At 41.5% G+C, this 12,723-nt stretch overlaps 1 protein-coding gene and 1 long non-coding RNA gene across 10 annotated transcripts in view; one reads left to right on the top strand and one right to left on the bottom strand.

Moving 5' to 3' along the window:
* ATP8A2 (ATPase phospholipid transporting 8A2) overlaps nt 1–12,723 on the bottom strand; it is a 341,618-nt gene that overhangs the window by 236,525 nt on the left and 92,370 nt on the right. For all 9 annotated transcript variants that reach the window (XM_081197884.1, XM_081197885.1, XM_081197886.1 and 6 more), the window contains 5 exons: nt 12,560–12,609; nt 10,329–10,398; nt 9,562–9,646; nt 7,432–7,571; nt 5,165–5,303 (listed from right to left, as the gene is read on the bottom strand). In XM_081197884.1, the coding sequence (XP_081054010.1) occupies nt 5,165–5,303; nt 7,432–7,571; nt 9,562–9,646; nt 10,329–10,398; nt 12,560–12,609 (484 nt within the window). The remainder of the gene's footprint in view (nt 1–5,164; nt 5,304–7,431; nt 7,572–9,561; nt 9,647–10,328; nt 10,399–12,559; nt 12,610–12,723) is intronic.
* LOC308589155 lies at nt 2,561–5,406 on the top strand. Its single transcript, XR_014009104.1, has 2 exons — nt 2,561–2,829; nt 5,202–5,406. It is a non-coding gene; the product is annotated as an uncharacterized lncRNA (long non-coding RNA).

Here is a 12,723-nt window from a genome sequence, read left to right as displayed (position 1 = left end):
ATCCTTATATATATATACAGTGGTACCTCGGGATGCGAAAGGGATCCATTCCAGAGCCCTGTTCACATCCTGAATAGAACATAAGACGCGACGGCGCATCTGTGGGTTGCGTTTTGCCGCATTTGTGCGACGTCATTTTGAGCGTCTGCGCGAGCGGCGAAACCCAGAAGTAACGCACTCCATTACTTCCGGGTTGCCACAGAGCGCAACCCAAAAGCGCTCAACCTGAAGCACATTCAACCCGAGGTATGACTGTATATATACAGTATTTCGACTATGTCAGACCAACACAGCTACCTACCTGAATCAGTTGGTATGAGTTGTGTATTTTAATGACTGTGCCATTTTATAAACACCCCTCAGAACTACCCGTGTATAAGATGAGCCCCAATTTTAAACCTAATTTTTTGGTTAAAAAACCCCCCTAGTCTTATACACAGAAAAATACGATAATTAATACAAAGTTAAGAGTTTTGGATTTGATATCCCTCTTTATCACTACCCGAAGGAGTCTCAAAGCGGCTAACATTCTCCTTTCCCTTCCTCCCCCACAACAAACACTCTGTGAGGTGAGTGGGGCTGAGAGACTTCAGAGAAGTATGACTGGCCCAAGGTCACCCAGCAGCTGCATGTGGAAGAGCGGAGACGCAAACCCGGTTCCCCAGATTACGAGACTACCGCTCTTAACCACTACACCAAACTGGCAAATCTGCAATGCACTCTTTTTAGGAAGTAAGACAAAGCAGGGCTTAAGTAAACATGCAGAGGACTGCAGTGCTCAAGCCCTATTAAATGCTTTTTAAAACTTATAGCAATTTTCTTGATACAACAGGGTGTAGATTTGCAGATGAGAAGATTTCAACAAGTGTAGCTTGTATGGGAAGGTAGAATGAGGACCTTAGCATTTAAGTTTCATTCCCCCCCCCCAAAAAAAACCTGGCATGTCCTTAACATATGAACATGGTATAAAATGCACTCTCAAAACAAGCACAACTTCAAACCGTAAGTTATGAAGTTGGCTTGCTACATTAACTAGAGTTTTGTTTTGTTTTTGAGCTATGATCCCTGGTTTGTATGTTAACTACAAGCCAAGTTTCATGGAAATGGAAACTAAACTGTCAGTGTCCTGCTCTTGGTGACTCCTCCTTGCTTTTGGACATACCCAAGCCATGGTTTAGTGTTGCACACAACGTCAGCCACTGTTTCTAGCTAGAGTAAGCCAAGAGAAGGGGGTCCGATTTTTGAGAGCTAACTAAGTTGTTCCTGGGACAGGGAGAGTCTGCTACCTTGAAGTAGTTTTCTTTCATTTGTGGCCAACTTGACCATTTGTAAATAAAGCACATATTATGAAACTCTAAGTCTTGAGTGCTCCCTCATGCAAAACTAAGCAAACTCTGTAACATTACTCAATGTTCAGAGAAAAGGAGAGCAAAGTATTTTAAAAGTATTTTACATAAAATGAATCGCCTCATATAAAAGTTGCGCATGAAGCTTTACTGGTATTCCACATAGAATGTTCTCACTAAAGAAAAAATAGTAACAAATTAAACTGAGCATGTTCTTATAAATCTTTAGAGAAAAACTTGGGGCAAAATGATTGCGAGTTGTTAAGACTTTTACATCTATGGAGCAGAGTAAAGTGAGATTCCTTAAGTATCTACTAAAAAAAGAGAAGTCCTACAAGCTATTTTTAAATTCCTGAATGTTATTTAGTAATAATAGTAATAATAATGCTGCAGCATGCAAAGCTCCATTTTATTTTAAAATTTCACTGAAAAATAAAGAGGGATATCTTACAGCTTCAGCCATTACTCTCCAAGTTGGGCAGAGCCTGTCCTCAGGGAATGACTGCAGCCCTAAACGGTTACAAATTTAGTATAACTAATTCAAAGGGATTTTCTGCTGGTTTTTGATTGGAACAACAGCTGCAACACTTCACAGCAATTTCCAAGCTGCTGCTTGCTGAACCTTTCAGATTTAGCAAGACACCATTTGACAACTGGAGCCGGGGAGCTGAGTGCTGAACAACAGCAAAAAGTTATACTGGATTCCTCAGTGATTAGCAGTATCCAACAGTCATGCAAGTGAATCCAGATGAGGGTGTGCTTTCAAATTCTCTAAAGACATGTGCCCATGGGGAGCTCACTTAGAGACCCTGCATTGAGTTGAATGACCATATTGTAAGATGCTTTAGATCTTGGGGATGTGTGCAACAAAATACAAATGCATTATATCCTGTGTCACTATGGTAGCTCAACAGATGAGGCAACCACTGGCCTGCCAGCCACTGGATGTCATGAATGCAGACAGACAGCCACCAAGTCATGTGAAGTGGTCAGGTGATGTAAGGAGCCAATGAGATTTTATATCAACCTATAATACAAGGGTGATGAACTCCCCCACCCCAGATCTTTCTCTCTCCCCTCACTGGCCAGTTTTGACAGGTGGGCAGGGCCACACAACTGTCAATTATCTGATGTCATAATCACACGTGGTGACTGATAGGTGGTCCCATCCACCTGTCAATGTCAGCTTGCAGAGGAATGCACTGGCAAAGCAGGACTGAACTCTCCACTCATCAGTGGAGACTAGGGGATTGCTTGCCTAAACAGGTGCATCTTCAAGAGCTGGCGGAATGCCAATGTTGATGCCGCCTCTTATATTTCTGCAGGAATAGCATTCCCTCCCATGTTACCACAAGCTGATAATCACCAGACTGTGGCAAAACTAAATGAGTTTCCACTTGCTGATCTTGATGCCCTCGCAGGGCAGTGGAGGAGAGGACAGTCTTTCAGTTAACCAGGCCCAGAGTTGTTTAGGGCTTTATATGTAAGTAGCAGGATCTTAAAACTAATCCAGTGGCTAGCAGGCAGCGAGTGAAGATCCCTTAGCACAGACATAATGTGCGCCTGATCAGGAGCACAACTCACCACCTGGGCCACAGCATTCTGCACTAGAATGTTTAGGGACACAGCAAAGGAAATTAGAAGAGCCCGCTGGATCAGGCCAATGGCCTATCTAGTCCAGAATCCTGTTCTTGCAGTGGTCAACCAGCAAGCAGGATTCCAGCACAAGGCCACTCTCCCCTCCTGTGGTTTCTCTGTCACTTGGGCTGACTAAGCAAAATAATGTGGCAATACTTTGCATACCGTGTGCAGGGGTGCATGCTGGGGGATGTCGACATCATGAATTAACTGGTTCCCTCCATGTGGGGGGGGGGGTAGCCCATAGGCATTTTCTGCAGCACAGTCTCTGACTGGTGGGCTTTGGAGGAGCTTCCAGGGGTGCTGAGAGAGTACAGCGGATGCTCGGGTTACGAACATGATCCGTGCGGGAGGCACGTCCGCAACCCACAGCGCCACATCTGCGCATGTGCGGGTTGTGATTCGGTGTTTCTGCACATGCGCAAAGTGCAATTTAGTGCTTCTGCGCATGCATGAGTGCTGAAACCTGGAAGTAACCCATTCCAGTACTTCCAGCTTTTGGCGCATCCGTATCCCGAAAACGCACAACCTGAAGCATCTGTAACCCAAGGTATGACTGTATCTGCCTTTTTTCCCACCATTTGCTCAGTTTCTCCATTGTATTCTCCTTCTAGGCTGAACTGGTCACAGGGTACAGCAGCCATTCCAGTGACATAGGAGCAGCATAATATCTGCTCGCTCTGTGTGTGTGTGTGTGTGTGTGTGTGTGTGAGAGAGAGAGAGAGAGAGAGAGAGAGAGAGAGACTGCTCAGTAAATCATCTGTTCCCATTGCATTAAGATCAGTGCAGAAAGCCCTCTGTGATCTGTTTTGTCCTGCCTCTGAAAATACATTTACATTTTTCTGTGCTGTGGTAAAGAAACAAAGTGCATATGATTTATCGAGGCTGCATCTGAAATGCCACTTTTAGTAGGAGAAGTCAATTTTAAATGTAAATAGAGAGAATTACTGGCTGTCCAAAACTCCACCGAGCTTAATGCAAGTGAAATCACAGAATACCAGAGCTTTGCTGTTAAAAGCCTATCTTAAATAACTAACAGTCAACCAACAATACGTACTGACTTGAAAGTCACAAAAAGTTAAAGGTCTAGGCGCACAAGCACATTTGAAATTAAAACTGAGTATGTATAAAGATGGAACAGAACAGAGTGAAGTGGTGTAAGTCAGGTGTAGTTTCCCTGAATGATAATGTAGGTTTCAGCAATTTGTGATTTATTTATTTTTAAATCCTCATGAAAACAATTACAGTGGTACCTCGGGTTAAGTACTTAATTCGTTCCGGAGGTCTGTACTTAACCTGAAACTGTTCTTAACCTGAAGCACCACTTTAGCTAATGGGGCCTCCTGCTGCTGCCGCACAGCCGGAGCACGATTTTTGTTCTCATCCTAAAGCAAAGTTCTTAACCTGAAGCACTATTTCTGGGTTAGTGGAGTGTGTAACCTGAAGCGTATGTAACCTGAGGTACCACTGTATTCGGCATTTTAGTGTGAATTTCTCCCAATGAACACATTTTTGTCTGCAGTTTTAACTAACCTACACATTTTTCCAAGCAACTTCTCCCTATATAATGAATTTTTGTACATTGTTTTCACTAATTTATTCATTTTTGTACACATTTTCCCCTAGTACGTGCACTTTTGTTGGAGAACCACATCAGAAAAATTAGAAAAGTGGAAATTTTGAAGAATGGTTGTTTCGATTCTTTGGAAAGTGAAAATCGGATGATTTTTTGCTTTAAATCAAATTCCTTCCCCGTTATGACACACGGGTTTCAGTCTCAAAGGAAAGTTCTGCAAGGAGATTAGTGCACATTCTCTAGTCTGGGCAATAAGGAAATCTGCCCTTGCGGAAGACAGAGCACATCCATTTTGCTCCACCTCCCTGCACCCAGATTTCACAATTAGGAGCCTGTGCTTCTTATCTCTTACTCATTTAATGAATTAAATGAAAGGGTCAAAGCAGTGCAATGAATGAGCCACACTGGTCAAGCCACCAAATCTTGTGAGTTGTATTCAACAAAGTTGTACTCAGAGTAGACCCAATAAAATTAATGCACTTAAGTTAGTCATGCCCATTAATTGAAACGAGTGTGCTTCACCAGGTGACTAATGTTGGATAGAGCCCTGTGATCCAACACGTTGCACAGGGCCACCTTAGTAGAAAAGCTGAAGGGTTGTTACCTATGTTCAGAGCTGTTTCTTGTTTGTCTCCTGTTAGGACCCAAATCTTGATTTCTGCTTTTATTAAAGTGGATATCGTTTCTGGAACACCTGCTTGAAGGCGGTCCTCAATGGCCGTAGCACCAAGAAGCAGTAAATCCTGAAAAGGGATGGAAGAGGGGAGAAAAGAATTGGGAGGTCTCATTCTTCTGGGATCAATCTCAGCTTGGACCATGCTCAAAAACAGAAATTAATGACAGCAAGCTGTGCCTTATCCTTTCTACTACCCACCCTTCAACAAGATATGTATGGCGCAGTTAACTTTCGCTGCTCCTCTGGCATGAAAATTGGACATTTCAGAGTGCATAAAAGGACCAGACACTTTGATCAGAAGGAGGGCAACGATTCAAAAGCAATTAATTGTAATTGCAACTTTAAAAGATAGCCAGTGGAGAGGTCCATGCACCAGTTGCCATAGCAACATTCTTAATAGCCTTAATTGGTATATTTCTTAAGTTCAGAAAACAGAGGTTGCATGGCATCGTGTCGTTAAATATACTTCCTGCTTTCAAAATATACCTACAAAGTAGATGCAATCATCCGAAAGTAAAACTGTTAATTGACCTGATCATGTCCCACTTTGGAAGCACAAATGTAATGATCATCCATTTATCTTCCCATCTCTATATATCCTACAGATGTATATATACTCCGAAATAAGAAAAAAACCCAGAAATCCTAAGGAAGTTCGCGCAGGAATAAGACCCATTGAACTCTGTAAAACTTCCTTCTAAGTAAATATTCTTAATATCAAGAGGCACACAGCATTTGCAATTGTAAAATGCACTGGCTCTAGTATAGTCTTAACTTTCCTGAAGGTTTGGGGCGACTGCTGTAGAAATGTAAACAGATAAGACAGACTAAGTATCAGCCCCTGTATCAGAAATGAACTCCGTCTAACTTAATGAGACTTTCTGCCTTGTTTAGAACCGAGTGCCCAGTCTTTCGTAAACAACATTTGTCAAAATCCATAATGATAGATTTAAGTGCCCTTTGTTTAAAGGCTACATATTTTGAATTTTGGGAAAGAGAAAGGAGCAAATAACAGAGCAGTGTGTTTTCATAAACAGCAGATCTATGTATTCAATCAGCATGTGACACTTTTTGCAAAAACAGGAATTATATGTGTGGCTCCAAATCAAACATGCAACTCAGCAGATAATTTAAGAGATTTCAAATGAATTCTGCTCAAGTTGTTAACAACCGAAGAGAAAACATTTTTAATGTATGCTGGGGGGAAAACTTTTTTCAGTTTTGATGCAAAGATTGCTGACATCCAAATTAAACAAAACATTCAACTGCAGGAATGCAAAAATTAAGGTGGCTTAATTGTGATGAAAATTGGTTGACTTTTTAATCATGAGAAAGAACAGAAATCATAACAACAGAATCCACACTTTTACTTACCCAACTGTCTATCTCAAAGTCAGGCAGTATTTATGGATATTCCATGCTTGCTTTCTCCATCTGTTTTTGGACTACAATTCCCATCATTCCTATCACTGGTCCTGCTACCTAGAGATGATGGAAATTGTAGTGCAAAAACAGCTGGAAACCCAAGTTCAGGAAACCCTGCTCTAAACTAAGATGCCCCAAATGCTGCAAACTTTCATTACAGGAGAGCAAAGAGGCTGAAATTGCCTCATCAGGAGCCTTTGCAATCATGCCAAGCCACAGTTGGCTTAGTGTGACTTGTGAACCAGGCCAACATTACTTTGAAATCTTGCTGTATTTCTATAAAGTGATAACAATCCTTGTTCATATTTTGTTAAGGAAACACTCTGCTTTTGCAGGAAACACACAGATGATTTTTTTTTGGGGGGTGGCGGGGAATATGAATATGAAATGCTTCCAGTCAAACAGAATGGATGCACTGCTTTGTAAAGTTTAGTCTACTTCATTGGTAGGCAAACTAAGGCCCGGGGGCCAGATCTGGCCCAATCGCCTTCTAAATCCGGCCTGCGGACGGTCCGGGAATCAGCATGTTTTTACATGAGTAGAATGTGTCCTTTTATTTAAAATGCAGCTCTGGGTGATTTGTGGGGCATAGGAATTCGTTCTCCTCCCCCCCAAAAAATATAATCTGCCCCCCCCACAAGTTCTGAGGGACAGTGGACTGGCCCCCTGCTGAACAAGTTTGGTGGCCCCTGGTCTACTTGCTATTGGCAAAATTTGCAAGTGGGAGAGGATTCGGCTGTAAGCAACTCAAAACTATGTCTCCTAGTTACCTTCTCAATGATCTCATAGCACTCCTCCAGCTTCTGAGTTCTGTCCTTCAGGTTTGTGCTGGCTTCATTATAGATGGTCAGCCAATCCCGGTAAGCGTTTTCCGATATGTCTGCATATGCAATGCACAGAGTCCTCAAACCTAAAAAGGAAATGTAGGTATTGGTAGAGGGAGAAATTTGATTCAGCTCACATTTAAAGGCAAACCGATCGAATTCCCACTTTCCAAAACAATATGTGGGCCCAAGATAGCAATCCTTCCAAATTTTGCAGTGCACTCCTCCAGCCATGTAATACATACAAGAATGCAAAGAATCGGGTGCATAAAAGTGAAAATAAAATGCATTCTATTAGGGAGTACTGCTTTACCAAAATGTATATATTAGGTTAAAAAGTTGTATACAAAATGTGTGTATTAGGAGAACTCTGCCCTACAATATCAATATAAAAAAATTCCTTCCAGTAGCACCTTAAAGACCAACTAAGTTAGTTCTTGGTATGAGCTTTCGTGTGCATGCACACTTCTTCAGATACATGCACACGAAAGCTCATACCAAGAACTAACTTAGTTGGTCTTTAAGGTGCTACTGGAAGGAATTTTTTTATTTTGACTATGGCAGACCAACACGGCTACCTATCTACTACTACAATATCAATGTGATTTTTTAAGGAATGGCAACTTTAACACCTTCACGCAGCTTTCAATTTTAAAAATAAATTACTTACTATACTACAATATATTTTAAAATTAAATTGTGACGTCACAGAAACATGACATGAGGTAGTTGAATAGCTTCACATTAACTGCCCAACTGCAAATAACATAATGCTCTGTAGCTCCTTTTAATGGACACATGTAATTTGCACCGATGTTGACACAGGTTAACCATGCGCAGTAATCTGAAGAACTTTGGAATATGAACAGCGTTATTTTTATGAGACTTCTGATAGAATTTAGCATACATAAAAATAAGGATTTCTCTTCTGGCACAAGTGAACCAGAAGAAGGAGAGAGCATGCCATATAAAACAGAAGGACAATATTATTGCGGGTGTGGGAGTTCCCAGGAAAAAAGAATTTGTGTGGTAGGGAGAGATTTTCAGGAATGGGAAGGAATACCTTTTGCAGTAACATGGTATCATAAAAGGAACATAGTGCACTGCCCAGGTTGCTCTACCTCAGTAATGTCCCATTAGCAATGAAATAAGAGACAGGTATATTTGATTTCATATAGCAAACTTGTAGGGGCAGCTACTGCATCTTAAGGGAACACAACAGAAGTGCGGGCAGTAGGATCCAAGTTCATTTTCCGTTTTCCTAAACATTTACAACAGAGGTACCATACGTCACCTCTCCTTCAAACTTCTTTGTTCTGCCCCCCACCCACCCATGACTCATTTCAGAAACACTCTCCCAACTTGCTAAACAAAGGTATTAACGCCAGTTGAGAGCTAGGAGACTCAGTTAATGTTGCTTCTGTGGTACTGCTCCACTCCAATTGATCTTCTGTTTCACACCTCTTTAAGCAAGATTGCAATCTTGATACACTCCATTTTCACCCAAGGAATGTTTTGCCTCTGGCTTGAGTTGTATGCCTGGGACTCTGTAGATTCCCCAATTCAGCATCTCCTTTGGCTGGAGACAGATTATAGTGGGGTTGTTCTTTTAAAGGTGGCTGAAAATGGTATGAGTGGCAGGACTGCCTTTAGTGCATGCACACATTTCCTTGGTCCCACAGTCTATGTCTGGTCACACCATTCTGCAATCAGCAAAAGCAAAAGCAGAGGAGATCCCTCTGGCTGGCTGTATCATGGGACAGAATGTGTCTATCAGACCACATTCAGCAGTTGCGGGAATAATCTTCAACTTGTATTTCCTTTCTCAATTCTGCCCATGTTCGATACATATGGCATGTGAAACTATATATGGCACTATTTTGATGCTCAAATCTGAATCCTTAACAGAAGAACCAAGCCCAAACCCCTCTTCCTCATTAAAAAAAAACAAAACCCTTGTCCACCACATTCTTTCCTTCCATCGAACTAGAGGATGACAGTTCTTGCTAAGGAATCTATCCATTCTGGTTTCTCCCAATTTCTCATTTTTCCAGCCTGCTGAAAACAAATGCCTACCTTCTGTAGCAAAATAGTCAAGATGACACAGTGTTTGCTCCAAATACAGGGAATTTTTGGAGAGTCTCTCGAAAATGACGTTATCCTACCAACAAGAAAGAACATAGATAAAACACGGGTCCATAAATGCATTTTATAATGTCTATTTAAGACCTTTATATCCTTTATAGCCTGCCTTTCCAGGGTGCTTGAGGTGGTTCAGGTAACAAGTAGGACACTTTATAATTAAAAGGAAGGTAGCAGCATTGACCCACAAAATAATAAGCTGTGGACATACCTAGAAAACAAACAAACAAACAAACAAACAAACAAACAAGCAAACTCTATAAAGTAAATTGTTGGAAAGAAGATATGATGTGATTGAATTGAGAGCTTCCCTCAAAGAAATGAATGACATTGTTCAAACCACTATTCCCGCAACCTGGTGTTTTCCAGATGTTTTGGACTACAACTCCCCTAAGGCCCTGCCAGAATACCATTTGCTAGCTGAGGCTGATGGGAGTTGTAGTCCAAAACATCTAGACAGCACCAAGGTTGGGAAGGCTGGATTAAACAGCCAACCTTGGCTTGATCCTGTCCACACAATCCTGATCCAGAAAACAGATCAATTTACTGATGGATAATGTAACAAAGGGGGAATTTAAGTCTTGAAGGGCATACAACCTCTGGTGACAATGGCAGTATTGCTTATTATTAGCATTATTTATGAAGCACAAAGTATCAGAGCTACAACGGAAAGCATAGTGACAATTTCCTTTGACACTTACGGCTCCTTTGCAGTACAAACGCAGACGCCCTTCCGGAGTCCTGACAATTACAGACATTCGTTTTCTGTCACTGGGAAGAAAAAGAAGAAGCATTCATTGCAGTTCATGTGTTATCAGCATCTAGCAAAGTGCTTGCCAAATAGTCTTCGGGCACAGCCCCATGGGCAGCTCAGCTGGCTAGTGTGGTGCTGATAACGCCAAGGTTGCAGGTTCGAGACAGCTGCCTATTTTGAAGTCAGGTTATCCCCATCCAGATACGGCTGCTGCTGGGCCACCAGCCAAAGCTGGTTGAAGGCACTCCATGCCACAGAGGCCACTTGCTCATCCCGGGACAAGGATAGCCAGTGAATACCCCCAAGCTGAACACCTGATTCTTCAGGGGGAAGTGCAACCCCATCAAGAACTGGCTGAAGGAAACAGTATGTGAAATCTTGGGCATGTCACAATCTCCAGGAAGCTCTGAAATGTAAGAGACACCTGGCCCTTTATGAATGAAAAGAATTTTGGCTAGCCAGACTTATAAGTGGGGAAGTGAGAGGTGGTTTCAAGTCAGGGTTGAGTGTAAGAGCCCAGTGGTTTGAGGAAACACCTACAATACCGATCTTTTTGACCCAAAGAGGAAGAGCAAATGGTTTAGGGTTGTCTAAAGATATACAAATATGAGTAATGGAGGAATTTAGAGGCTCAGCGTCCGGAAATGTATCATAATCAAGCCCAAGAAGCCAGTTCCTATAGAACATGGTTTAGGAACAACCAAATTACTTTAGAATTAATATGAAAATTTATGTATGAATACAGTGGTTCCTCGTGTTATGGATGGGATCCGTTCCGGAGGCCCGTCCGTAACATGAAAAGCCCGCAACTCGAAGTGGCGCATCTGTGCAGGCGCGCGGCGCGATTTGGTGCTTCTGCGCATGTGTGAGCGGCGCAACGCGGAAGTAACCCATTCTATTATTCTACCATACATTTAAAGCCCACCCATTACACATTTAAAAGTGCGTGAATTCCTCCAAAGAATCCTGGGAATTGTCATTTGATAAGGGTACTGGGAATTTCAGGTATATGAGGGTGAAAACTACAGTTTCCAAGATTATTTGGGAGAAGACATGTGCTTTAAATATGTGTTGAATACATACTGCGGATCTGTCATTAGTCTAATGGTTTGGAGAAGTCAAATGTGGGCCAGATCCTTTGAGAAATACAGATCAGCAATCATGGAGACTGAAACAGCCTAATCTCATTTTCTTTATAAATGAACGGCATGTCATTATTTTGAAATTAATGAACTTCTTTCTTCTCTCTTTCTGAATTAGATTAAAAGCAGAGGACTCTACCAAGAATACATTTTGCCATTGATGTCTTCTTACAGGGGACTGCTTGTTTTGCGGGGGAGGGGGGCGACTGAAAGCTCCATCAAACTACTTCTTTTTTAAATAAAAAAGTTCTTATTTTTTCTCCTTAGGACTGTTTTTCCCCTTAGGGCTGTTTTAAAAAATAATAATAATAGATGAAGATAATCAAACAAAAGTGCACTGGAACTGACACAGGGGACACCCGTGTATGCAATGAAATTGCAATAAAATTGATTATTATCAAGCCAAGTATAGAAAAGTATAATTCAAGTATAATTCAACCAATTGCACAGAATGAAATCATACGTTTATAATTACATGTACACATTTTTAGGACCAAGTCTTTTTTTTTTAATGAACTAAACATTTCAATGGGGGCCTAAAACATTTCCCAAAAGAGTGCACAAATTCTTTTTAATTTTGCATGGTTTTGCTTTGCTTCCTATACTTCTCAGGAGCTGCTTTGGAACAATCCATTTAGAGAGGATCGTTGAGCATGTTATCCAGCCAGTTAGGGATCACATAGCAGCATTACGACATCATGATGTAGTGTAATTCCCTGGTGTAGTCTGTTGCAGGAACTTGGCTAGCCTTCTCACAGCTGCTAAACTGCCATTTGAAGCAGCAGCAGCAATCTCTCTCTCTCTCTCTCTCTCTCTCTCTCTCTCTCTCTCTCTCATTCTCTCTCTCTCTCTCTCACACACACACACACACACACACACCCCTCACACAATGTATTAGACTGTAAACTGTTCCAAACTGCAGGAGGGAATGATGTTGGGGAAGGTTGTTTTAAGGGTTTTTCTTTAAAAATTGAGTTTTCTCCACTCCATTTATCACATTTTCTTAGGTACTGAAATAGTTATAAAATCTAATTACCTTGAAAATTCCAATACATTGAGGATCTCATACGTCTCTTCTTTTCCTAGCTGCAAACACATGAAACAAAAATTGAACCACATTAAGCAACGCGAACATGCAAAGAAGCCTTGCTTCTTTCGAATGCCCACGTTAAAACATGTGATGATAGCTCCCTCTGCTGG

Source organism: Podarcis bocagei (genome assembly GCF_964188305.1).
Source record: "Podarcis bocagei genome assembly, chromosome: 6".
NCBI lineage: Eukaryota > Metazoa > Chordata > Lepidosauria > Squamata > Lacertidae > Podarcis > Podarcis bocagei.
Note: the sequence above shows the minus strand (reverse complement) of the source record. Positions and strands in the feature narration are given on the sequence as shown.